We start from the raw sequence: 27837 nt of genomic DNA, 5'->3' as shown, positions 1-27837 counted from the left end.
TGCAGCGGCTTGTCTGCGGCTTATCTGTGTCAGAATTTGTGTCGCCCTCCTATACAGGGGCGCTTTGTTGTAGTGGCAACGCCATACGAAAACGACACCGTGCCTTACCGGGTGTCTTGGATGTTTATTTCGGTAAATAGTCTCAAACAAAGCAGAGTGCCCAATGGGAAGATGGCCAGTTCACGGTGGCTGCTGCCCTCAGCACCACTAGTTTGAATCTACGAACGTTTTTTGTAAATCACGCAGCCCGCACAAGCCATGCGATCGCCACTACGCCAAAGGCCCCGACCGCTTGTGCCGTCGAAGCGGCGCCAGGGGGACCTTGCGTCGTAGGAGGCACGCTGGTTGTAGTCGAGACAGGCTCAGTGGTCGTAGCCGTGACAGGTTCGGCGGTTGTAGCCGTGACAGGCTCGGTGGTTGTTGCAGTCACAGGCTCCTGAGTTGTAGATTGTTTGGTGGGTGAGACGGTAGTAGTCGAGGACTCCGTGGTTGCCGGCTCGGTCGGTGGCGCCGGCTGCTCCTTGTGCTTGTACAGGTGTTGGACAGCAGTGGCCACGTTTTTCAGGTACTGTATAAACTCTCCCTCTCTGACGTTGGAGCAGGGCATCAGAGCTATCTCGAGGCAATGGCTGAGGTTCTTCGCGGCCCTGAATGAAGAACGCGTGCATCAGTGTACTCCGTGACATTTGCAACTCTCTGCTGAAATACCACCGATGCCTTATACAGAACACTAGATAATACCATATGAATAGTAGAAATCAACTCCTTGGTTCACAACAACTAGGTTTATTGAGGTTGTCGTTTAAGGAGCCTACTAAACTGCTGAAAAGAAAATTGACCAACATATCTTCCGATTTTAAAAAGGCTCGAAGGGTTTGTGTGACGTTGCATTCGAACCAAACTCCAGTGTGAGTGCTTTTTATTTGTTCTTTTTTTTTGCTCGTGAGAAAGTTCCAACAATCGCTTACGCTGTTGTAGCTCAAGGAATATTCGTTCTGGAGGACGTTGAAATCCTGAGCTCTTATTTTCGAACGCGCGAGAAGTTCGGCGCCAACAAGGTTTACTGCTACTTTCCCTTTTATTTTACCTTGCTGGGGGCTTGAGGTTAGACTACCAAGGCGTGATCGCCGGCAACGTACGTTGATGTGCATATAGTTTTGAAACTTTATATCAGACCGTCTATTTTTAGCACTCTTCATATTTGAGCGCCGAGAAATATTTAGCTGAATGCTTACAAGACAGCGCAGAATTATAACATGACTACATTCTAGCCAAGCAAGTTGCCGCACAAGCAGGCGATGCGTTGGCGATTGAATTATGTGTATTAGAGCCGTTCTCGTGGTAGTGTTGTAACGCTCAAATTAATTTGATGACTTAGTGACATATAATTACCTTTGTCATGCATAACAGATAGGGGAAGGTTGGTGATTCGTTTATATGGACCTTCAATACAATATAGAGCAGTGCCTGTCACAGCTTCTCGCGAAAGAGATCAAATTAGCGTAATCCAATTTTCCTTGACTGCTGCCCTCCCTTGAACTAACGGCTCATAAACGAGGGATAGCCATCAAATGACGGGCCCAGGAACGCATACTACGAGGAATCGGAATGAAGCCCGGAAATTATGTTGTAAAAATAGAATATTGTTGGCAGTCTCTGACTGTGTTGGTCTACGTTCGTCTCATAATTTCAAGCTGCAAATTAGCGTCATGGATTAACACCTAGCCCAGTTACGTACTTTGGAAACCTTACACTCATATACATAAGGCACAATATCGTTAGGGACGTTAAGCAGGGGAAGTTTTAGCTGGCAGGCATCTCGACCACAGGGGGGTGTCTGCATGAGGATGTGATCATGAGCCATAGCAATGTCGCTAAAGATAGTAGTTTAAAAAGAAAGACAGTGAGCAAATAAGTAATGCAAGCAAGTTAAAGAAAACACAGTCGCTGGGAAGGCCGAAAGCAAGCGCAAAAAGAAGTTACTTTGAAAAGACTTGACTACGCAGTCAAGTCTTAAGAGTAAGAGCAGAGCCATGTAGTTTCGACACACATAATACCAGTCAGGAGGTCAATGCCTAAATTTCTTGCCCATTCTGACACCTACTACGAGTTTGCACCGCTTCAATGAGTTCTGCGAAGAAAGGATACGCACGTTTTCAGTTTCCCTTATACTGCGCAAACTCAAGCACTTACCCCCCGCCTCCCCCCCCCCCCCATGAGCATCCGTTTTCCTACTTTTCCGCGAGCCCTAATTTCATTCAGCTACCAGGACGCATTATTAGTAATACGCTGTTTCTCACCAAATCAGTCGCCAATTAGCGTCTCGAGTTTCTCGTCATCTGCCACGAAATAGGGCTGCCGCAGGTAGCAGTACAGTGACGCTCACCTCTGCTTCGTCGCCTCTGTACGGCGTACCCCTTTGCACGCCCCCCACAGTTCTCCTGTCTGCCTTCCTCATTTGTGCCACAGTGAGAGCTCGGCAGTTGTGTTAGCAAGTGTTCCTTCATCGACATTTTACGAGACTGCCTTACTGTCTCTGCTTTAATATTATTTTTGTCTCCACTGACGCTCGTATGGTTGATCTCCCTGTCGTTCCTGTCATCGCTTTTTTTCTCTCTCTCCATTGACTCTGACAGAGCACCAAGCGCGAGTACACCAGTGTTGGATCGACGATCCACACTATTACAGTTAAGCTCGGTGCGCAATCGTTTGCGGAAACGGGTACAGGGTAGACTGTTTTACAAAATGAGCGGTGCAACTGCCATTGACTGGAAGATGCTATCAATAAACAAATTAAAAGATCATAGGATTCTTTCCACCTGTATTTGGTCACACTAAGGTGCTTTGTCGGGAAGCCTTTATAGTGAAGTCTCCCGGATTTTCCTGAGCGTTGATGCTGTCTTGCCGACTTGGTGTGCGCCTCGCGTTCGTGTATAGCACGTGCGAGCGAGACAGCGTTTGCACGACAGCGTGTGCCCGCGTGCCAGTTTACAGTATGCTAATGACGCGGAAGTAAAACGGGCAAAAGGGGCACTTCTCTCGGCATACGTCTGTCTGCCCAGGCCCTTTCCTTCGGCTAACATCACCGTTCCCTTTAGGGCGCTACTGCATCGACGTCTTACAGTGGCTCTTGCGCTAACTGATATTTGCAGCCTTCCGGCTCCAAATAGTCGCCGGCAGGCTTGCGTTGGGAGCGGTGTAGCGCCTAAACGTACGCATTGTGTCGCAATATAGCTGCGGTTCTTTAGCGCACGCAAAGGGACGAAAGACAGTGGCAAGACGCGGACACAGCGCTAACTTCCAACAATTGTTTTATTCCACGAAGCGGTACACATATATATAGGTAACCCACACCATCGTACGCATTTTCTTGGAAGTTAGCGCTATGTCCGCGTCTTGCCACTGTCTTTCGTCCCTTTTCGTGCGTGAAAAAACCTCAGTTATGGAATACCAACACGCCCTAACCTACGCTCTTGCAATATAGCTGTCACGGGTGCGGTGCAAAAAACATCAACATTGCATGGAATTGCACGTTTCAAGGATCACCCTAAAGTTAAATGTGTGCATCGCGTTTAGTTTTCCAGCGTTGAGGTAACTTGTTCACAAAACCTTCGAGACACGTAGATTCAAACATGCGTGTTTAATCTGCAGGGCTTTTGTTTTTCTGTTCCCATACCGACCTGCAGTCGAACGAACACGTATGTCGAGAGAAAACCAGTTCTTGCTCCCATTTCACGACAACAAAACCTTTGAATCTTACAACTAACAAATCACACGGCTTTCTTTTTTACAATTCTATTGCAGCTTCACAATAAGGGTTATAATTTATGGGGTGTTTAATCCCATCCCATCTTTCTGTTTCACAACACAGAATGTTTTTTTTACTTACTCTTCGTTTTGCTTGGCGTTGAGCAAAGAGAACACCTTGACGAACTTGACGGTGCATTTTGCCATGGTCTCATTGTGAATGCACGTGCTCAGTCTCTGCACACCTGTTTTGGTTACAAGGGAAGGACAAAAAAATTTGGCTTTTAGAGTAGCCGTGAATAAAGAAAGGACGCGACAGATGAAACGAGTACAAAGCCAACACGCTGATAGCGAGTAGTTTATTCTATCACGAGGCACAGGAGTCCCAAAAATGTGGTCTAGTTCTCCTGTTCTGCCATCACATGTGAAGCAAATCTGTGTTTTTGTGAAATTTCTCGAGGAATGTGACACATCATAATTGTGAATCGAGCGAGCTTGGTGCCACCACCATGTGGAACATATCAAGATGTTTATATTACCATCATTATCATCATTATCATCATTTCACATACTTTAGAAGGTAATGTACGTCCTAAACATCCGTTGTGGGTAGATTGGTTTCCTCTTTATTTCGTTGCCCTCCAAAAACTAAATTTTGTTAAATCAAAGCTAGCCCATATGTGTTACTTTCATTGCATTGCAAATATCATTTGCTTATTGTCGGAACTCTTGCTTAGTGAGAGCACGAGGCAATCATTTCTTATTTTATGCTTGAAAATTCATCTTGCTTGACCGGCTTTTTTTTACGTTCAAGGAATGAGTTTGTCATTCTTGGTCCAAATATTTAATATACCGGAACTCGTGTTCTTCGTCGGCTGACAATGAAAGCAGGGAGCAGCATTTCATGAAGAAGCATCCAATTCTGGGGTATTTTCATATCTATAATAGAAAATTTGAAAAAGTACTCGATATCTAAACACTGACCAACGAGCGAATCACCGACCGTGCTTCCTGAATGCTACGTTTCATTGCGTCTTCCACTGAGGAATGGATAAGGCGTGTTTTTGATTTGATTACCTGTGCGTCAGATAAGTTACTCTTGAATTATGTAAACGCGACATCATAGTGTGATAACATAAACATTCTTTGTCATTATATTCCTTATCTTCTTAGTTTCATTTTGATGTAACCTCTATTCATATTTTACGGGCGTCTGTGAACCCTCGTGATAGGGTGTACGGGCTCATGAAGCTGCCGAGTGGGAACTTTTATCCGCTTCTCGTCTGCCTGTTTATTACCATAGAAAAAACAGATAGGTAGATAGATAGATTGTATAATCAGTTGATTGATTCATTGATTTGCTGAATGATTAAAGTTGGATTTCACCACTGCGACAAGATGGAGGAAATACTAGTAAAACGGTAGACTCCAACAACAAATCTTTTTATTCACCAGCATATCTCTAACCAAATTTTCCATATATGCTTGACAATTTTTGTAATATTGTTATTTCGGGTGTGCGCGAGGTGTTCTGTCTCAAGTGCGGCTGCACAAGAATGAGTCAACTTTCACCTGAGAAAACATCAGCTCTCTTGCCAAAGCATGTTACACGTAAATGTAATATCAAATGCAGAACAGTTCAGAGCAGGACCAATTCCGATCACTCTATTCTCGTACAACAGCATGAACCGATCTGATTGAATTTCGTTTGCAAATAAAGAAAAACTAGATTCTACACTGACTGCACTAAGTACTTTCAAGGTAAGTACGGTAGCGCGATTAAAAGACGGTACAAAAGAAGACACATAGGGACACACACAGCGCTGTGTGTGTCCCAATGGGTCTTCTTTTGTCCCGTCTTTTAATCGCGCTGCCATACTCCCCTTGAAGATGCATTACCAAGAAGCCCACATTGCTTCGTGTACTAAGTACAAATTTCATTAATGACATCATGTGCTAAAGATGCTGAAATTGCTAATGTACAAGAACTGAAGCACGAAGCTTGCAAAATCTTAAGTCGGTACCAAAAGGAACAATCGCAATTCGGGAAAGAGTATCAAGTGCTGCAACGGAAGTGGGTAAATATTTCATATATGAGTTTTCAACTTGCGTAAGATTGTAACAATGATTATCAACCTTTTTGTATGTGCCCTGCTCACAAATCACTGGCATGTTATAGGGAGGTCTATAAAACATCCATATTGCCTGATCCCACGTCTCAATAGGTTGCAGTTTATAGAATTTTTACTTCGCTTTACTATAGCTGAATTGCCCAGTTGTAAACGAAATGCTATAGCTTTCAAAGTATATTAAGGCTTACTTTGGGACTAGTTGGCATGGCAAAAGGGGGAGACAGCATTGCTGAATTTAAGCAACACACACACGGAGAACAAGAGCGCAGACGACCATCGTCTGTGCTTGTGTTCACGTTATAACGCGACAGCGTTAAGAAGCCCGTGTCGCCGAAAATCCGGCGTCCGCCTTCAGATGTCACATCGACAAAACAATTTTTGGCCCACGTATACCCAGGTCTTCCGTGCGATGCAAGGAAGTGGCTGAAATAATTAAATTTTTCAATCTAAAATACGTAGAAAAATCGTAAACTACGACTTGCACACAAACTACAGACATAATAGCTCTCGGATTGTAATTTGACTATGCGAGAAAACATAGTTGTGTTACGCGAAACCTAAAAAAAAAACCCCTTCACACACAAACAAACCCGCCGCGGTGTTCACAGACCGGTCGCGGCGTCCGCCATTTTGTGCGCGCTGGCGCTATGGGTGTTTTGGGGGCCACGGACCAGAGCGCCCAGTTCCTTATTAACTCCAGCTGGCGCCCGCCTCCGCCGCAACCCCGGCCCGCGCACGAGGCCGTGGTTTAACCACAAAGCTCTCCTTTGTGCGTAGCGTTCGGGGAAAGCGTTTCGAGGTAAACATTACGCTTACATACGCTCCAGTTTCTGGGAAGCGTGAGAACCAGTCAGGGATCTTTGAATGCTCTCACGTTCCACTCTTAAAGGCGAAACTTAAGCGTCCTCCAAATTTGTGTGTCTATTTTAACTTCTGCAGCGCTGTTTCGTAATTAGATAAAAATGGGCTATTTCGAAGAAATATAAATGTATATCCGAAATTAGAGAACTAGGCCCGCATTATCAACAAAGTTTTATGCCAAAATTCCTTCTCAGAAAAATGCCAGCCAATCCTGTTGGCGGACGTATCATTAACGAATCTGGCGGTCAATCGCAAAACAAAGCTTTACAAACAAAACTTCGCGAGTTCGGCCACCGACATCCTTCAGACAGAAGTTTCATTTTCAAATACTGCGAAACAAATTAATTACGTGCCTAGGATGACAAGCAAAACGATTTATCCGTTCACATTTATTTAGGACGAAGCTCGCGAGTACAGCTTTGCCTTAAATGTTCATTGTCGCACGAGGTTTTCTCGTTCACAATGCTCACCTTCGCACATTGTCTTATTGAGGAGCAGGATCCGAAGCGTGGCGTATCCTGTCTCCTTTTCATGGAAAAGTTTTTTTTCGGGCTCTCCACAAGTGTCGTAGTATTCCCCACATACGGACTGCTCGGGAAAATCTCTCGGCCTGCGTGAAAAAAATGAGTGAAAGAATAAATTTTTGCGATTTTGAATACTGGACTCTGGCGGGAAAGCACAGCCATGGCAATGACCTCAGTTTAAGAGCTTAATTTGTCGCTTGATCTATGCCCTGATCATGCCTAAAGCATGCAACAACGTATTTAAACTATGGTCGGTCATGAATATTATGCTATTTGTAGTGTGTCCATGAGACTTGTAGAACCTGTAGTAGCAATGAAATTTTGCATGTCTAGTGTGGTGCCGGTTTTACTGACACACATACAAAAATATCGTGCTCTCATGTTGTTTCCGTTCTGTAATATACATGGCATCGCTGTCGGTTTGCCAGGGATGTTTTATGTATTGCGGTCCAAGAAAAATGTGACAACAGTTCTACGGTGCTGCGAGACAATGCTCGCCAATATACACACAAAAAATTTGGCATTTGACATTTGGTGGAGGTGCGGGGTAGGACTAGTCTCCTCATGCATGAGAGATGTGGCAGGGATCGTCTGGCTTCGGAGTTCCAGGTTTGCAATAAGTCCAGCACCTTCCACCAAATGTCGCGAAGCACTTTGAGCAGTAAGCGTTCGACACTAGAACGTTGGAGCAGCGCGAGGTAGCGTAGCCGACCGAGCACCGAAACAAGGTTGTTCTTTCTCGTCGTCGTTGTCTCTCTCCTAGCCCCAGCCCCACTGCTCCCTATTTTACAGTGCAAAGTACTATATATATATATATATCACGGGTGCTGCTGTTAACGCTCGACGCGTTAAAAGCGTACAACTTATTGCTACTGTTTCTTTTTCAACTTTTGCTATATTCTTCCTTGCAAAGTCATGATAAATTACAAAGTTGTGAAGAGTGCATCAAAATTCATCCTCAGTAGATGTGCGAACGCGTGGATTTTAGAGAATTTGGACTTAGTATTGCCCAGGAAAATAGTTGTAAAAGATATTAAGTTTTATTGCGACTTTATGTGCGACTTCAGTTGTTTTCTTTTTTTCACGTCAATGTCGTTTAATATTTCCGCATATCTATGCGGAAGCTACCTGGCACCAATTATAAACACCGAGATCTACTAAGCATCAGTTATTAATAAAATTCACGCAGAAGCTTCTCTAGTAGATGTCCAAGTATAATTACGTATCGTGCCACTTGCTCATTTTTGCGTGCTAAAAGGGGTACGAGCCATTGCTGCGGATGATAGATGCTTGTTTTGAGCTTATTGTTTGTTGATACGTACGCTGTTTTTTTTACGTTTATGCATAATTCTAATGAAACAACGCACTGTTCGCTTCAATATGAAAGCTTGTTGCCTCTGCCTTTGGTGGGTATGAGCCATTTCTTGCTTCGGGAGTATGAGCCATTGCTTTAGGGAGTACGAGCCATTCATTGTCTTACGTGAAGGAGAAATTTCTCGTTGGATAAACATAGGAATGCTTATGCTTTTAAAAATGTATCTTACGATCACGAAATTTAATGATTTTTTAAATAAAGAAATGGGCGACTGCACTGAAAGCTTTCTTTCTAGAATCAGTATATGTTACCATAGATTCCTTTAAGTACGAGAGACCTGCAGAAATTTGGTTAAGTGGTGGCTACGTGACACAATTTCTCAGTTTTTATGTATTTGCTTTAGCTTGGGGACTCCTAACTAAACACACAGAAACCGAGAAATCGTTCTACTTGGTCACAACTGTACCAAATGTGACTAGGTTTATTGCATCTAACAGGAAAATTTCAAATATAGGTGCTGAAGAAAGTCAATTGTCTATTTAGTCCGTCAGTTTTCTGTTCATCGGTAAAAAGTAAAAAATTTCAAAAGCTGCAGAATTTAGACTCAACAATGCAAATGATATTAGAAGGAGGGTGCTGTCGCGCGTCCTTTTATGCTAGGTATTTCAGGTGCACAGAAAGTGAAGGGGCGACGTAGAGAAACGTACCAGGCAGGCACGTACCTTGGTGGGGGCCCGCCCCCCCCCCCCCTCAGAAATTAAGCAGTCGAACCCCCCCCCCCCCCGCCTTACCCCGTGCCACCACTCCTCACACACAATACCAAAGCGCCGCAAAATCAATCTTGAGACTTGACAACTATTCGGCGGTCAACATTTTGCTGCCTCTTACATTCCTCTTGGATGGCGGTAGTTATCGGCATCTCCTGAAGTGTGAATGCTAGTTTTCTCATCGATTCGATGCCCGCGCGATTAACTAGTGATGTGTTTAGTTGTCATCATCTACTGCAACGGTCACGCGCATCGCTGTTGCTGCGTTAGTTGAACTTTCTTTGTTTAGACTGATCCATGGAACAGGACAAGAATTCAATTTGTAGTCAGCTGGTCGATATGCTCGTGGAACGAGTTGCGGCCAGACGTAACGCCAGTTGCGTTGCCAAGAATGGCAGTCGCATGCTTGGTTGCTTAAGGCGCAATTTCTCTATGGCACCATCCTCATTTCTATAAATAGCTCGTACGCCCCAAACTGGAATAGGAATGCTGTGGAATCCCGGTCTTGAGGGGTTCATTCAAATTTTGAAATCGGTGCAATATCGCATCGCAAGCTTCATACTTCATAACTGCACTCGTCTGTCTAGTGTGTCCACAACGAACGCTACTTTGAACCTTTCTCTTCTTTCCTTGCTAAGGAAAATGTCTCTAAGCAAAATTTATCATCATCGCCGTTTTAAATAAGTCCTCTCTGAGGCAGAATACATTTCTTGCAGTAGAGATCACCTTCATAAAGTAGGAGTCCCGTTTTCTCGAACTAACTCATTTTTATTCATTCATTCCGAAGTCGAGTAGCAATTGGAACCGCCTGTCCCCCTCAATTACCGCAATTACTGACGCTGTGACTTGTTTAAATGCCATATTGAAGCTATTGTTTATGTTATATAATCTGCATTTTGCTGCAACATAGTCAATTGTTGTTTCTGCTTTTGTTTTCTGTATTACTACTTTTCTGTGTTAATACATTTGTTTTTCAGGCATTCCACTCCCTTATGTAGTGCCGACGGGCCCTGAAATATTTAAATAAATGAATAAATAAATAAATAAATAAGTCAACTTTTCCTCTTGCTTCATTATTTCCTCGAGTGACGGCTCGCCGCGACCCTGGCATATCCTCGGAACCATGTACCCGAGATAAAGGTCAGATAAGGTGAAAAATAATATCACGCGAAACAGCGTCCATGATGAAACCCTGCAATAACCGTTAAGCTCACAAGGAATGTGTATGTCACCCGTTACATCGTCTGGTTTTTCCCTAATTGTACAGAACTTTTTATGCATAGTTGGCAACTGGAAACAAGATTCGCAAGGAGTTGAGAAATTAAGCGATCCACTAAGGAAGATAGCCGAAGTAACAGCCAAACAGGAATGAAGAACGGGAACTAACAAATGTACCTTTTCGTTGTGAAACTCTTTGTGGATTAACATACCTTTATTTAAAAAGGAAGTAGAGAAAACACCACCAGAACTGGAGAAGGATTCCATATGTATTGAATGACGCTTCGACCGTTATCAGTCTAACCGCCTGACGTAACCACTTCTCTGCTATGCTTATGTGTGTGTTTTGCAACCTTCCGCGGTGGGCGCAGTACGCCTGGAACCTCAGCGCCCTGCTCTCTACGCGGTTGTACGGGGCTGGCCGCTACCGATCGTTACGCAACTTCCCAAATAACAAAGCGATTCGTTTTGGTCACTTAACTTCGCAGAGCAATAAACTAGGGATCCTAAAGAAGCGTGTTGTTACGCAAATATGTATTTCTCTATTTCTCCTTAGATAACTTAAAAAACGCTACTAGAAATGCTTATTTTACACTTTCGCTTGTTTACTTGTTCTTGGCAGTCTTCTTCCTGCGCTTTTTTCCTGCGCGAGTCCATTTGATGTAGTTCCTTGTTTGCCAAGCAAAGGAGAAGGTCTAGCTCACAGGCGTACGCTTGTGAGATACACTTATTTCAGTTCTCTTGAGCAAGTTTACGCGTTTTTATGGCGAACGGTAGGCATTCTTCACATTTGCACTAGCAAATGTAGCCCCCCCCCCTTATTTGCATAGAAAGGTTGCCTTGGGTTACCCCCCGCCCCCGAAAAAAATATCCCGGGTACGTGCCCGGTACCAGGTGGGTCCTCTCTCCTTGCTCCGCCCCTGGCAGGGACGTGGCTTCAACGGGTACGCTTACCATCATAACTTGCACTAACGCCAACAGCAAATTTGATTCAGTCTTCCGTCATTGTGGCTTCGTACTTTCGGACGCGCACTCAATAAATGAGCAAAGGGCAAGCCATACTCTAGTGGACTCCCTTTTTTAGCTTTTTAACTTACGTGCGGCACACATCGCTTGGGTAAGGCTTTGACCCATGCGGGAGCAAAACATCGACTCCATGATCGTGCGCCTCAGCCCAGTAGCAAGTGGTGGCCTTGGTCACGTTGCACTTGTACTCCACTTCGTCGACGCACATCGCTGGAAAGTGTGGAAAAAACACGAAAGACAGCATTTACCTTCCTGACAGTGGTGTTGAACACTGTCTGGCATTTGGAAAAATGTTACAATGGGACAATCTTTGGCTGATCCGCGACACATGTCGGATTCACTGACTTCGTATCCAACGGCCAAAAATTTTCAGGATCTGTCGCAGACGATTTAACTTTACATCCTTGCTGCGCGTCAGCAAAGCAACGACTTATTTTGCTTGCTGAGAATATTTTCTCTTATCAGTTTAGTTAGTCCGATAAATAAAATAATATTCTAAGCAAGAGTTAGCGGTCACACGAAGATGGAGGTCTGAGTTTTTCAAGAGGGCGTTAACAAGGCGTGGCTCAGCTGGAAGCGGATAGCTTAAAGATTTAGTCCTCTGCGAAAACTTTCTGGTGTTTTGGCGACAGCTTTGCTAACCACACAGTGTATATGCAGGTTTTTCAAACCATATTGACGATATCAGCATTATGAAGGCAGCCATTGCTTCTTTAGAGTAATAACCCTGGTGGGAGAAGGTAAGTTTTCTAACAGGGCTTGGATGTCTTAGAAGTCGTAAGGAAAAAAAGAAAATTGTTCGTTTTCTTCATTATGCTTGAAAGAAAGCTTTTTCTTTTGTACCCTGTGAATAAAGCCAAGTTCGATTGTGTCCTAAATAGCACTTATTTGCATAGGTAAATGGAAGGAAATTGTAAAGCGTTATTTTAGGCCGCTTGCACAAACACATGTGAAGGATTGACGTTATGCCCGTTAACAATCAGTGCCCACATAGAAGCCCTGAGGTGAGAAAAGGGGATGAAACTCCATCATTTGCGTACTTTATCACATACTATGAGCTCGAATCACCTTGCAAGTGAAAATTTTCAAATTCTGGGCCGAAATTCGGGGCCGAAATGATCAAACGCATTCGGCTGAGGCGAAATTTTCAGTTATTTTAGAGAAAACATGGAGTGTTTAGCTTCATTTCTTAAGCTTTCTCAATAACAATTGTGTCGTCCAGTCTGATTTGCAAGTGCAGTGAATCTGTGCTTTATAAATGACATTGCATATCTCTTTTAAAGACAAGGTCTTCTTTGCTAACATTACACAGGTTTTACCTTTAGAGAATCTTGGAATCTCTTTATTACTTCCAGAAATGATGCGGCACTTTCACGCAGAACGTTGCAGCTAGTAGCAAAAGGTATTAAAAGGTAGGCCTAAAAAAACAGCTAACGATAATTTGTTGCAGAGTTGGTAGAATTAACGATACGAGCGTAATTAGCGCCAATACAGTCGAAGATGACCCACAGTGGCTCATTGCTATATTGCTTCACGTTATTGCTCTACAGGAACTATGTCCTAAATCGGCCCACCTGGCCTTTTGGTCAAAAAAGAAAGGTACAAACACGCGTCGATACTAAAGAACGTAAGGTCGACGTAATTACGATGTGAAAAAATGCAATACAAGTGAATAATTTACATGAAAAAGTGACAGAATAGAGAGATATAATCAACATTTTAATCATCAAATCATTTCAGCGAGGTCATTTGGTATGTCGACTTTGTCTTCAGCGTCGATACTACTTCGTTGACGCTTCCTTCCTTTTTGCGCCAAGCAAATTTGATCACGCTGATTAGGTTATGGTCTGTTATTCTACAGTAGAGTCGCTGACACAGTTCATCTAATAATAGCACACGCTGACCGACATCAGCGTTTGTGTCATGGCTCCAGTTCTGATTTAGAAATGCTAGCTTAGTGACAGCAGTGAAGAGTAGAAGCGGTGAAACGGTGTGCCAATGAAGCAGCAAAGGGTAAAGAAAAGCAAATGAGCAGTCTCATGAATTTCGCCATTTTATTCGTTTTATGCTTGACTGAGCGCCAGGGCCTGCTTTATTCAATGATTGCCCAACGAAAAAGTAATCTAAGTAAGAGCAGGCTATACCGAGACAAAGGTAAACGGTTGAACGTACACCTGTTTTTCATATCACCCGCACACACATTCCACGGATACAGAAACAAACGAAATATACTGAAAATATAAAGTACCAGTGCGTGGATATTGCAAGTGAGCGTTTAGCGCAGTGATGTTTCCCCTTCAGTTCTTTCAAACCCTTTGCAAACAGAATGTGCTCGTCGGGTAACTGATCTGTTGCCCTTTACTCGCAAATCAAGTGAGAGGCTACCCAGGAGTGCCGTGCCAGGATTATATGAGCATTTTTGCATGAATACCACGTCACAGTACCGTCACCATGACCACGCAAACAACGGTGCATGTATGGCTGCTGAAATTGTTTTTCTTAGTCAACCACCACCATGCTTAATGCCCCTCCTGCAGTTAGCATGCACAAATTTCACGTATCTCATGCCTAAATAAAAAACCAGCGTAGTCCATTGCCACCTCTATGGACCTTGTTTGACACTAAATACCGGCCCCTAACACAAGTAATCACAGGGCAGGCCGCTACTGTCCAGCCGTGAAGTTACCGTAATGAGCATGTTCGGCATGAGGAACGACTTTCACTTACAGCCCCCCCCACCCCCCAATCGTGAGAAAGAACAAATTATCAACTTAGCAGGCAACTGCGACCGTTTTCGTTGGAAGTTAGTAATGAGCACATTTTCCTTTCGTGTCCAAGCAACCACGATATCCTGCCACGTGTGCCAATACTTTTTCTCTCGTTGGCCACGTTAACTTAATCATCGCTACTGTGCTGTTATCGCTCTTGCGCAACACGCGCGTGTTATATCGGAAGCTTCGCGAATTTCGCCGTCGCTGATATTCAGATGGTCTCATGGCGTTATCAGATTGTACGCACGTCAAAAACGCTGTAGTACTATTGGAACATAGTGCTGAGTTGTACCTGTGAATTGGCACAGTCAGATGCTTAGGGCACCTTGATTATTTCGCTTGTGTACCGCCTGGGATGCACGGAATCACGTTTTAGTTCACACCGAAGAAATTTTCTTTCTAAATTATATTGCCCTTGTTGTTCTACCCTCTCCTGCAGTACCTCTGAGTAGGGCTTCTGTATTTGAACATGAAAATTCCGGCAGAAGGCATCTCACGCTAAGGTTGATGTTATTGCGATTAGCATTGAATCAATGCAGCAACATACCATAGTCCCAAGTTGTTTAATTTAGTGCAGACGATTTATTAAATTTTCTGTTACAGGCTTTTTAACCAGTACTCTGTAGCTCCACGCTCCTCGCACAGTGCATGCTCTTGTCTCTTTCTCTTTACTTCTTTCTCTAGACGCGGATGCTTATGATGTCGACTTTTTCGTTTGCCTTGGCATTTCATCTGGTTTTTCTTTCCTCTTTACATCTCTTCTTTACTTTCCTTTCTATTCTTGTGTCCCATCCCTTATGAACAGTAGGCCAGCGATTGGCTCCTTCCGGTAGCAGTTGCCAGCCTTCTCCTTTCTTTCCCTTTCGTCTTTTTAAAGTGCATGTGTTTTCAAACTAAATAATAATGATAACGTAATGACAATTGGCGGACTTCAATTTTCTGCTGCCGGCTTCTTTACTTCTTGCCTCTTGTTCCACTTGTCTATCCTGGCACCTATCCAGTGGCACATATTCATTCTGGAGGAATGGCTAAGAATGTTCGCATACCAAGTAGCGGGGAAAGGTGTCAATCCGGACGCATATTCATTGGCAAATGACAAGTTGCCAATGTTCAGCGATCATGTTGGGAACGCTTGCACATACTCAATGTAGCATGTCCAGTTGCCCAAGGTGGCGTGGAAGAGGATAGATGCGGATGGGCCATAGCGAAAAGTTAAAAAAATTACGGGGTTTTTACGTGCCAAAACCACAACTTGATTATGAGAGACGCTGTAATGCAGGACTCCGGAATAATATGGATGGCCAGGGATTCTTTAACGTGCACCCAAATCTAAGCACACAGGTGTTTTCGCATTTCCCCTCATCGAAATGCGTCCGCCATGGTCGGAATCCACCAAAAAGTTCACGGTGTTATAAAATAATTTCAAACATGTTATTAATTGCATAGTTGCTTTCCTGAAAAAAAAAACTCTACATAACTAGCCACACACTAAATCAGGGTTTGAATATTTATAATTATAATTACTCGCTGAAGATTCGCTAAGAAGGATTATTCTACTGCCGTCATTTTCTACCAACAAAGTCTGAATTACCGTTTAAGGTTATCGTGTGTAGATTCAGCACATTTATGAGCGCTGCGACACGAGCAAAAGAGATTGCACTGGGACGTGCAGTCAGGCACATCTATATGCAAAACAGACTCGAGGAATGTTGTTGGAATCGACCAAAGTTCACTATTATTGCCTCAATCAGGGTTACCAAAATGTGACTTTGCCTATTAAAGACGCATTTGCCCCGTGAACTGTTCCAATAGTGTTGTTCATATTGCTACGGAACAGTATTTCCGATGACGAAGAGGCGAGCAGTGTGAAGACCACGACGACGATTAGAGGCTAGCGCGGGCTGTTGCCTCTTTGCCAAGTGCGGCGTATTTCCTTGTAAATATACTTATATATAGCTTTTCGTCTGCGTCTTCCTACGTAACATATCTGGTGGAGGTGGACGTTCCCTGTACCTCGCCACGGAGCTTCGCAGTGGACGGTACGTCGAGCCTTCTTTCATGGCTCCCGGCGAGGGCAACTTGACTCCGCCGGCTCCGACACCTTCTGCCACTTCGACGACCTACATCACTCTCCCCGCTCCACGTGATCCTGGCGTATTCGCGTGCAAAGATGGGGCAGACGTCGAGCACTGGATCTGCCTGTACGAACACGTTAGCTGCTATAACCGGTGGGACCCTACTATCATGCTCGCCAACCTATTCTTTTAACTCGATGGCACACCTCGAGTTTGATTTCGGACGCACGAAGATGAGCTCACCCGTTGGGATTCGCTTAAGAAAAAGCTACGAGACTTGTTCGGCAACCCCTACGGTCACCAACTTGACGCGCAGAAGGCGTTATCCGGCCTTATGCAGACGTCAACAGAGCCCTACGTCACGTGCATTCAGGGCGTCTTGGCTCTGTGCCGCAAAGTTGACGCGCACATGACTGAGTCAGACAAGGTTTCCCACATCCTCAAAGGCATTGTCGATGACGCCTTCAACTTGCACGTTTTCCACAACGTGGCGATGGTGGATGTAGTTATAAAAGAGTGCCGCCGCCGGGAACTCGCTAAAAGCCGACGTATCCACCAGCAGTTTGCCCGTCTGCCCAACAACCCAGCGACTTCTTCCTGTAACGACGCTCGTCGTCCCAACAGCACTGGTGATGTTACCAGGCTCGTCCTGCGTGAGATAGAGGGCGCCTATCCGGCTGCCTTCGACTCCAGCTCGTCCAAAGCACCTGCAGTCACGCTTTCCCTGATCCAGGCAGTTGTCCGCCAGGAGTTCGCAAACATGGGTCTTCACACCATCCGCTCGGTCCATCACCCGGACACCCACCCGGCTTTTTCGATTCCGCCCCGTCCCGCATGTTCTTACCCACCACGTTTGCGCAATCCATCTGAATGGCACACTGCTGACGACAAGCCAATTTGTTTTCACTGCCGTCGAATCGGGCACATTTCTCGGCTCTGTTGCAGCCACGGGAGTTCCCCAACCCGATCTACTCATAGTGCCTTTTGTCGCCCCCCAGGTGGCCCTTCTCGTCCCTTGCCGTACGCTCCGATAATGCCGCCACTGCTTCTCCTGCACCGAACCGCCCCTATTCTTGTTCGCCTTCGCCCCAACGACGACAATCTCGCTCTCGCCAGCCCCGTCAGTCCTATTCGCCGACTCCCTTCGGACGTCGCTACCAGCCGGGAAACTAGACGATGCAGCGCCTCGAGGTGATGCTGTATTGCTCCCTACGCCGCCAAATTCTCTACTGACGTTGCCCACTCATCCGAACCTTCTTGACGTGCAAGTCGTCACTGTTTCTGTGTCTGCTCTTATAGACACTGGGGCGCATTTGTCGGTAATGAGCGCTGACCTTCGTAACCGAGTGAAGAAAATAATCACGCCAGCCACGACGCCTGTTGTCCGTGTCGCCGATGTCGGAACGGCCCCCGTAATTGGTATGTGTGCCACCAGCGTCTCCTTCGCCTATCGCTCCACTATCGTGCTATTCACAGTCATCGCCCACTGTCCCCACGACATCATCCTCGGCTTAAGCTTCCTCTCCGCACATTCTGCTCTCATCGATTGTTCCGCCAGTACTCTCCGCCTTACCCTGCCTGTTCTGGATCCCGCTGAACCACAGCCCAGTCGCCTCCGTTCCGTTGACTTCGTTCACTTGCCACCTTCAGCACTGACTTCCGTTGACTTAGTGCCATCCCCAACAGTGCCCGACGGTCACTACATCGCGGCTCCTATGCAAGACGTCGTCCTTACACACGGGATCATAGTACCTCATTGAGTTTTTTCTATTACGGCGAATTGCGTCTGCTGCCAACCACTTGTCAATTTTGGCTTGACGACACAAGTGCTGCCACGCGAGATATCTCTGGCCCAGCTTTGCTCATTCGAGGATCACTCAGTAGCATCTATTGCAGCAGACGACAATTCAGCTGATCCTCCTCTGCAATCGCAGTCAGCAACTTGTACCATCGCCGACTTACAGAAAATGATTGCGCCCGACATGCCGTCCGAGCACGCTCGTGAGCTCTATGGCATTCCGTTTTCCTACCATGACATTTTTTACTTTAACGGTCGTCCTACGGCCCAAACTACAGCTGTTAAACATCGCATTAATACCGACGATGCCCCTCCTATTAATCGCCGCCCGTATCGAGCATCACCGGCTGAGCGTCAAGTTATTCGCGCCGAAGTTCGCAAAATGCTTGCCAAGAACATTATTGAACCGTCATGTACTCCATGGGCGTCACCTATTGTACTGGTAAAAAGGAAGGATGGCTCATGGCGCTTTTGCATGGATAATTGGCCCCTTAACAGGGTTACCAAAAAGGACGTGTATCCCCTACCGCGGATTGATGACGCCCTTGACTGCCTCGACGGTGCTCGCTATTTCTCCTCTATTGACCTTCGCTTCGGCTGCTGGCAGATTGCCGTGGACGATCTCGACCGCGAGAAGACTGGTTTTGTAACACCCGACGGTCTTCATCAATTCAAAGCGATGCCGTTCGGCCTATGTAACGCTCCTGCCACTTTTGAACGTATGATGGCCTGCCTTCTTCACGGTTCCAAATGGTCCACGTGCCTGTGCTACTTGGATGACGTTATAGTATTCTCCCCAACGTTCGCTACACACGTCGAGCGCCTCTCACCAGTCCTGGATGTTTTTCGTCGAGCCGGTCTGCAACCAAACGCATCGAAGTGCCAATTGGGCCGTCACCAGATTACCGTCCTTGGGCATCTCGTTGACGCGAACAGAGTGCAACCGGACCCAGGTAAGATTCATGCTGTTACGCCCTTCCCTGTTCCGAAGTGTGTCCAGGATGTGCGCAGCTTCATCGGCCTTTGCTCGTACTTTCGCCGTTTCGTGAAAAATTTCCCGGCTATAGCACGTCTACTAACCGAGCTTTTGAAAAAAGACGCCCCTTTCCAGTGGGGCGATAACGAGGCCTCTGCATTATCGCATCTAATCGACCTTCTCACAACGCCTCCCGTTCTGGCCCATTTCGATCCTTCGGTGCCTACCGTAGTCCGTACTGATGCCAGCGGTCACGGAATTGGCGCAGTACTGGCACAACGCCAGCGCGGCAACGACCGTGTTATCGCTTACGCCAGCAGGCTCCTCTCAGCCTCGGAGCGCAACTATTCCATCACTGAGCGTGAGTGCCTGGCCCTAGTTTGGGCGGTTGCGAAGTCCCGTCCATACTTATATGGCTGACCATTTTCCGTTGTCACCGGCTGTTTCTGCTCGCGCACATACCCTAGGCGATGACGGAACATACACGAGTAAATTGTCGTCCTTAATTACAACAGATCAATAAGTGTAAGCTTGTTGAAAAACGAAGTATTTCACTGTAAAAATATGCTGACCCATGTTTGCGTTGGCTCTAGCTAGCAATCCTTTTGTTGAAAGCCATAGCTGTGTGCCGTGTCGTTACACGCGATTTGCTCTCTTTTTCATGTGATTAGCATTCTTAGGATGACTCACGCACTTTCCAAGTTGTTTCTGTTTGTCTGCAACTGCTTTCCCGCCAACTTGGGTGAAGGCGTAGTCGATGGCCTAATGTGTAGAACATCGGCCTTTGTGCGGAACGAAACGTTTTCAAGACGAACCGTTGTACCAACGTTGATAGCTCAGTTTCCGACAATTGGATTTGTGCCGACCTTCAATGAACCTCGTTGACGCTACCTTGAGTCACTGGTATGTGCCACTCTTCAATGATGAAATAAGGATCGTACAAGGTTTATCCAGTGCTAGGCGGAATCGAACCAGCCTCATGGATGTTTAGACACGTGACAACTGTGGATTTTGCAGAGGCACCGCTAAGTGGCGCAAAGTGTCCAACGGGATGTACGACTCAGCATGTAGAACTCGGCTGCCTACACGCCTGATACACTGCGCATTTCGGTTGTGCCAATACGATTTATCCCCACACGGCTCCAATCCTAATCGAAATGATGTCCACAATCACGGTGAGATCGGTTCTGACGGATTGTTTTTCGGGTATAGATGTTTCGTAATATTTCTTAATTTATTCCTGCAAGAAAAACCTATCATCTGCTGCTTGAGCTTTGTCGGGCCTTTATTCCTTGGACACCAATCGTCTCACGGCATGCTTCAGCTATTGTGCGCTAAACATGAGTTCCTGTGAAGAGATTGCGTGGCCTATTCCTTTTTATGTCTTCTGTAGCAAAAAAAGAAGGAAAGAAATAACTTATAATTGCCCGAAACTAGTAAGTGAATAAAGAAATGACAGTGAATATTATGTTTTATTGATCATAATATTACCGTAACCACGAGTTCACTCCATATCTAGCTAGCGTCTATCTACGCCCTTATCTAAATGCTTAATAAAATGTTTAGCCTGTTTACGTTGGTGCAAGGGTTGGCCACTTGCTAACACGAATGGTAGTTCGAAAAAGACAGCCCAGTTATATTTTAGTCCGCAGTACAGAGTATAAATTCGTAACATACCGTATATAAGTGAATTCTACCACGCATCTGAAACACTGGTCTAACACCAAGTCCACTAAAAAAAGTATTTTATTAAAAGGATCGCCATGTACTGCATATTGCTCGCTAACCATGGTCTTAGAAATTTCTTTGTCGGGAATGGAAAATTGAGCGATCTGTCTAGTTCTTTCATTCACGTTCTTTTCCGCGGTATATTTTGGGCAGTGCGAAGGACGTAGTAAAGGCTATCGATTTCAATGCCTACAGGAATACACAAGACGAGTTGAGCAGCGTAACCTGCGCAGAAAACTATTTGTATTTGCTGCTTCCTGTTGAAACATGTGAAATAACATCGCTATGTTTCACGGAATCTGATTCTGCGCTTAGTTTTCCTGACTAACCCATTGTAATCTCGCACGTAACCGCCCCTAGCTTCACGTGGGCGTTCTCATGTTCGACGGGCAGCACAATTGAATAGGGGGAAGACACATTGTCTCCTTTCGCCGAACAACCCACGGCTATGATAAGCGCACATTTCTCCTTGATACCAGGTACGAGTAATAACCCGAACTTATCTTTCCTTTGTTTGCCACGTGCATCTGATCAACCCCCATCGTACTGAACAAAGCAGGGGCGTTTCACCTCTTATGCGGTGCGTGACAGTTTATATTATATGTTCACCGGCGCCTCGACGGCAAGAAAACGAGCAGAAAACATTAGCACGCAGGTTGAGCGCTTTTATATTTTAGCTTAACGCTTTCGTTTTCTTCCCCTGAACAGACGGATTCCCACAGCGACTATGGCATTGGGCTGCTAAACGAAAGGTGTTGGGTGGAACAGCCAGCAAAAGCGTTTGCACACAGGAGGGTGTGATATGTAAAGCGCTTGTTTGTCGAGCTCAAACATGAGATATCTATTATGCCGTTTCTCATATCACAGCCGCTAGATTAAAAAAAAAGGTTGCGGCCTGTCGCGTGCATCGGAAATACTGTTATCCACCATGGCGCCATCAGTCGCGGACTGTTGTCTCGGATAGGCACATAAAATGCGTCAGGAACGCGCTTGGAACGCCGTAGCCCGGTGCGTCCCAGCCTCGCCAGCTTGCGACGTTAGGCCTAGCCAAGCGGCCGAGAGTGCAGCTATACGGCTGTCACATTCACTCCCATTGCCGCGCGCCTGACGCCGCAGGCCGCACATCTTTCTTTTTGATCTATCAGCCGTGCTCTTATACACCGTGTTGCGGTGTTCCAACGTTAACAAAATGTGTCATTCAATTAGCGCAGTGATTTTTGGAGTCAGTCATCAATTCCAACCATTCAAAGAGAATGAATTAACTAATTTCTGCTTTCGCGGGCTCTTGTAGTTTACCGCGGTTGCATGGAGAGACGATTGAGATTTCAAGCATATTTAACTGTATTACGTCCGCATGTTTTTTGCCAACAAACATTCTAGTATTTGCGAATTCTAAAAAAAAGAATTTAATCTTAGCATGGTTGTCAGGGAAAGTGAGAAATTTTTTCAGCTTCCCCTCCAGTTGGCCCTTGCGCCACAAAACACCACATTCATCATCATCCCCTCCAGTGATTTAGGGAAGGATAAAATCAACTGTTTGATGAACTCTGAGCGCGGATTCAACCTTTTTAATTCAAGGACGCGAATGTGGGACATGAAAAGCGAGTGCCTCTACATCGAGGCAAACATGCGCCGTGCTTTGTATTAAATAGAATACACAGGCCGAAACTGACGTGGCGCAGGCAGGAGAAATATTTCCTTCCTTTTTTTAAACAGTATTTTACGAATATTTGCACGACATTTGGCATCAGTGACACTTAGAATGCCCAAATGAATATTTTAGAGCAATAAGTGTGCTTGGATTACTGCGTAGCATCTAGTTAGAGATAATATAAGAAGGAATGATCTTTCGTATCCTTCAAGCAATTGTCAATTCTTATTTGCCTGAATCGCATATACGGGTTCATCAACTCAAAATATAGGGAACTTGTAGACATCACTACTTTGGCCCAGCGTTCTTTGCGATCGCAGGTGGTAGTTTTGCACTAGCGCAAAGATGGTGCGATGCGAGGGAGTTGATATCTGCTAGGCTGAATACTATCCATTCTAGGTCTGCCACACACCTACCTATGCTCATGGTTCCATATTTACAGCATACAAGTAAGGACCAGGCAGATCCGTTACTGTAGCAAAAAAGTGGCCCGAAGGGATCTTGAAACATCAACTTTTGGTTTCTGTCTCGTTTTTTCTTTTTTTGATGTGTTTTTTCTTGTTTTCCCAGTAGGGCGAACTTCAGTTCTTTTACTCATTTTCCTATTAAAAGCGTTGGCAGAGTTGTGGTTCATTGTCAGCAATTTATTCTTCTCTGTGTCAGGAGCTACGAACACTAGACACATACCGATACATGCGTCGCAAAATAAGAAATAAGCATAATCTGCAGCAGAAGTGTACAAGATTTAAAAGCAAGTTGTTCCACGCGAAATGCATGGTACAGAATGTATCTGCTATAATAGGGGAGATTGCGCGTAGAAATAAGATATACAATGTTTACGGTGCCCCGCGTATAGTTTGAGAGTGAAAACAATGGAATATCCCGAACTTCGGCATGTGAGGTGATCTATTAGCAGCCCCCGAAACTTTGAGCAGGAAAGTAACTTTGCAAAGACGATGGCTCGCATACCATAGTCGGTTTTATGCAATAGTTTGTTATAAGGACGTTAAGTTCGAATTTTGAAACAGTTTTTTTTTCTTTAAGCATGTTATTGGTATGGAGGAATCGCTATTACATCGCCGTCACCCGCCGTGGCCGCTTAGCGGCTATGGCATTGCGCTGCTAAGTATGAGGTTGCGTGATCAAAACATGGTCACGGCCACCGCATTTTGATAGGTGCAAAATGAGAACAAAAAAAACAAAAAAGAAAGAAAAGACGCCCGTGGGCTGTGCAATGGTTGAACGTTAAAGATCCCCAGGCGGTCAAAATTTTCCACTACGAGTATACTACTATTTTCCAAAGTTCACCACTACGGGGCCCCTTGTAATAAAATCGTCGTTCTGGCACATTAGAACCACAGAATGTATATTTTACTTTAACGTAGCACGCCAGCTGATTACGAAATTATGCAGTGATTTTCTTGACGGAGGTTTTACTCAGCTCCCCAGTGTGTTGTACGGCGAACGCATATTCAAACACGAACAATTCCGAAAGTACTCCGATTCCGAAACTTTTCCAGGCTCGCTGGTATTTGTAATACTTTATATGGGAACGGCCTTATCCCTGATTTTCCTATGGCACGTACTCGTGAAGTGTTGCGCACTTTCCCAATGGCAGTTCATAAAAGGCACGTGTTCGGTAATAGCTGCGCGATCTCGTCTGCATTGTGGAAGACATCGTTCTTTTTTTTATTGTCCAGCCAGTGGATAGTTTCCATAATGTTCTTTGCGTAGACAAGCCCAGAAAGAAACCCATACGAGTGTGGTCTATCTCGGGGAGATAACACGGCGCTGCCTCCCATGCCCTGATAACAGCCGCACCTGCGGTTTCCGTGCAAATGCACCCAAAACAGCACATACTACGACGGTGAATATTTCGTGTGCGGTAGGCTTAAGCAAACAGGTTACTTCGCCGCCACCATTTTGTGCTCCCCTGTCTGATTCCCGAATTTATTATTGAATTTCTTTATTGATCTATTTTAAAAACCTAGAGAAGCTGTGAAGCCACTATTACAGGGGTGCAGGAGGGATACGGTATGTGCACAAAGTGTAAAAGCCATTCGCGTATGACCCTAATTCTTCCTTATAGAGTGAAGTAGAACGCGCCTGCTTTAGTCTGTGCAGTTGAAGGGACAGTACGCATCGCAATGTCCAAGTTTTTTAAGAAAAAAGCTCTACCCGCGATTGCAGCGATTCGACAACGTGACTTCCATTCACGATGAAGTTTTGAAATGCCGATCACTGTATCCATAGAATAAAACGCCTTAAAAAAGTCACTTTCTGCAAGCCAGTAGAAAATACCCGCTGTTCACACGATAAGGAGCGCGGCGGCTAATTCTCCATAGTAGATATATTTTCTTTCATTCACAATTCGTTCGCTTTCTTGGTTGGAACGTGTGACTTTGAGTGCCTGAGTCATCAAACGTGTATGGTAGTTCTTCCGCTATACTCGCGTTTTGTCAGCTAGCCAATTTTTATGATTGGCTGGGATGAATGAAATATTCTATATTCTGGGTTAGTTCGGATTCATCGTTAAAAAAAACCATAAATACGCGTGTCGCTGGTACGGTTTCCAACGAATCTCTATTGTCATGATGACTTATATCGTATATCGCAAACGCAGCAGTGTAACATGCAATTCACGAAGCTTATAGCCACAGCACAGGAAGTCCTCCACGGAACCACACTGTAGAAGAGACACAACTTTAAAAAGAAGCTCTAGCCCGGCGGCAGCTGTCTAACGACATGGGAACGGAGGAATTTTTTTTATCGGCAAACAGCTGTACTGATATTGAGGAGGTTTTTTCAATTTAAAGAAAATTTAGTCTCCTACCAAGTGCATTTGCATTTGTTGCGATATATACTTTGTTTAAATTCATGACTGTCGTAAGTTAAAAAAACTCCGAAGCATAAAACTTACACCTTTCCAATCAGTAACAAATTATGTCACGATTTTCTCAATTGCACCCTAAGAGGGCACTACCGCTGCCAGAATTATGTATTATACACGTCAGTGTGAAATATACCACTAATTTGGGAGTAGGACTTGCACAATACCCCGTAAACACTAGTGATTCCGCGTAACTGTAAACTCATAGTATAACAAATTTTTCCGTTTTAGATTCTCTTATGGATTCAGTTTAATTGCTGTGCGTGGTTTTGGTTACGAGTTCCCAATTTGCAAGCTTTGGGCTTTTAGTTTTCTTAATTCGTAATTCTTGAAAAAATCAACATGTCTTAAGTCCACGTTGTCCTTGAAATAGTTGCTAGAATTTTACTTTTCTTCCTCCAATGCAGACAATTTCATTCTAATCGGCCCAGTGTTCATCACATAAAACTGTGTCCATGGTTTAAATGTATTTGAACAAAGAAATAAGAGTTGGCCCCGAGCATATGGTTGTACTAAAGGTCCAGAAAGTCCAGGAGCCATCACGCAGGAGGACTTGTAAAAGAAAGTGTGTGCTGATGCTAAAAGGCATTCTGAGCTTATGCTTATATTCATATGCGTGATAGAGGGGCAGTTTCATTTCTCTAGGCAGTGATTATGAGTCATCACAGTTTCCACAATGTCTGAAGGACTCACAACGAAGAAGGCTGCACCAATTTTGTCCGTGTACAGACTTCAAGTCTGGTTCTGACCCCTACGAATTAAGTCACTGTCTCTTCAGCTGAGTCGGGTCAAAGACACTGCGCATGGTCTTCAGCGAAATCATAGCGGCACGGGCCACTTCGCATGACTTGTGTGCAAGTCGGAACGTAGCAGACTCGCACTTGCATTCCGAAGAGAGTTCATTGGTTCGTGAAACGTGAACCCAAGCGAACTTGAGCAAAAAGGTTCGCTGATTGTGACCACCTGCAGGACGCAGGTGTCGATGCCTCACCTGACTGAAATCCAGCGAGCAGTACTGCAAGCGCTGTAAGCCTCCAGCTAGCCATCTTGAACAGGCGTTAGAATGGGGCGTTGCTTGACGAGTGAAGAGTGACGAGAGTGCTGCTACACGGATGCCACGCCGAGTGTTTCGCATGCACTGGCAGGTAGCGATATGGAAGCCACGCTTTAAATGGGTCGTCTTCCTGATAGCGAGGAACGCGGGCCGGCGAGAGATATGAGCCCGCTTCTTTCAGTTCCTCCATGCTGGCCAAGGTAGGCTCCTGTACCAGTCACCGAGGCGTGCTATTGATAACGTGTCCGGTAGCTTATCGGTTCCTCCCTCGCACACACTGAAACCTGAGATAGATGTAATTAGGTTGGCGAAGAACAAAGCATAACGGGATTCGATGCGTGCGCGCGAGCATCAGCTTCTAAAATTTGGGGTATCTGTTCCGTTGGCTCTAACACCTACATGACCCGTAAACAATGGAGGTTTCAAAAGCGGAAACGTTGTTTATTTGCGCATAACTATCACAGCAATCTCTATAGGGAAGCGGAACGCGTCAATGGAAAAAAAAAGGAAGCTCTACTCCTCGTAACACGTTTAGCCGTATCTCATATTACGCCGTAGCTGCTGTTTCAAATACCGAGGAAAGTGTATGATGAAAGCACTTAGTCTAGAAAGAACAAGGTTGCGAGAACATTGGTTAAAATTTGGCATTGGTTACGCGGACAAATGTAAAATATTTTCCGTACTATTCTTCAGAGAATATGCGTACTTAAAAGTTAAAATTTCATGTGGGCCAAATTATATCTTGGCGTGGATTATACATGATATATTAATGTTGGTTAGTACGATCGTAGGCATACTTGAAAAAGAAAGCGTTCCGCGGCTGCTCATGCCATACTTTACCCTGCTAAATCATTTAGTCGATTTAACTCTATACGGTTGAAAGTGACAGAGCGAAAGAAACTGTATACCAGTTGTGTACGTTCTAAATATGCTGATAATTCGAACATGCGTTAGTTCGTCGAACATACTAACGTTCATGTGTCAGTACAATGAAAGGATTAACCAAGAGGAAGCAGAGAACACAGGGTGCCTAGCACGAACACATACACGAGTCAAAATGCGTAGCTGGGGGCTGTGCGGCATGTGCTCACTAGAGGAGGTAAAACGTTTTAAGCTCCAGCTTTCCTACGCAACGGGTGGAAACTAAACGTGGAAAATACGGTTTGTCCAATTATGCACGAACTCGCATTTTGTTTTTCAATATGACTCTAAAAAAACCACCATTTTTTTGCGGTTTCTATAACATTATTGGTACTGTGGGCGAAAACGCTTCGTCGACCAGCGTTGAGATTATGTCACAAGGT

At 45.0% G+C, this 27837-nt stretch overlaps 1 protein-coding gene across 1 annotated transcript; it reads right to left on the bottom strand.

Moving 5' to 3' along the window:
- Positions 1–104: 104 nt before the first annotated feature.
- Positions 105–26632, bottom strand: LOC142592729 (uncharacterized). Its single transcript, XM_075704329.1, has 5 exons — positions 26471–26632; positions 11662–11800; positions 7211–7350; positions 3890–3992; positions 105–647 (listed from the first exon to the last, which is right to left on the bottom strand). Exons 1-5 carry the CDS (start codon positions 26523–26525, stop codon positions 239–241), a joined length of 846 nt encoding a protein of 281 aa, XP_075560444.1. The 5' UTR covers positions 26526–26632; the 3' UTR covers positions 105–238.
- Positions 26633–27837: the final 1205 nt, after the last annotated feature.

The sequence above is a fragment of the Dermacentor variabilis genome, chromosome 9 (genome assembly GCF_050947875.1).
Source record: "Dermacentor variabilis isolate Ectoservices chromosome 9, ASM5094787v1, whole genome shotgun sequence".
Taxonomy (NCBI): Eukaryota; Metazoa; Arthropoda; class Arachnida; order Ixodida; family Ixodidae; genus Dermacentor; species Dermacentor variabilis.
This window is presented reverse-complemented; position numbering and strand designations above follow the sequence as displayed.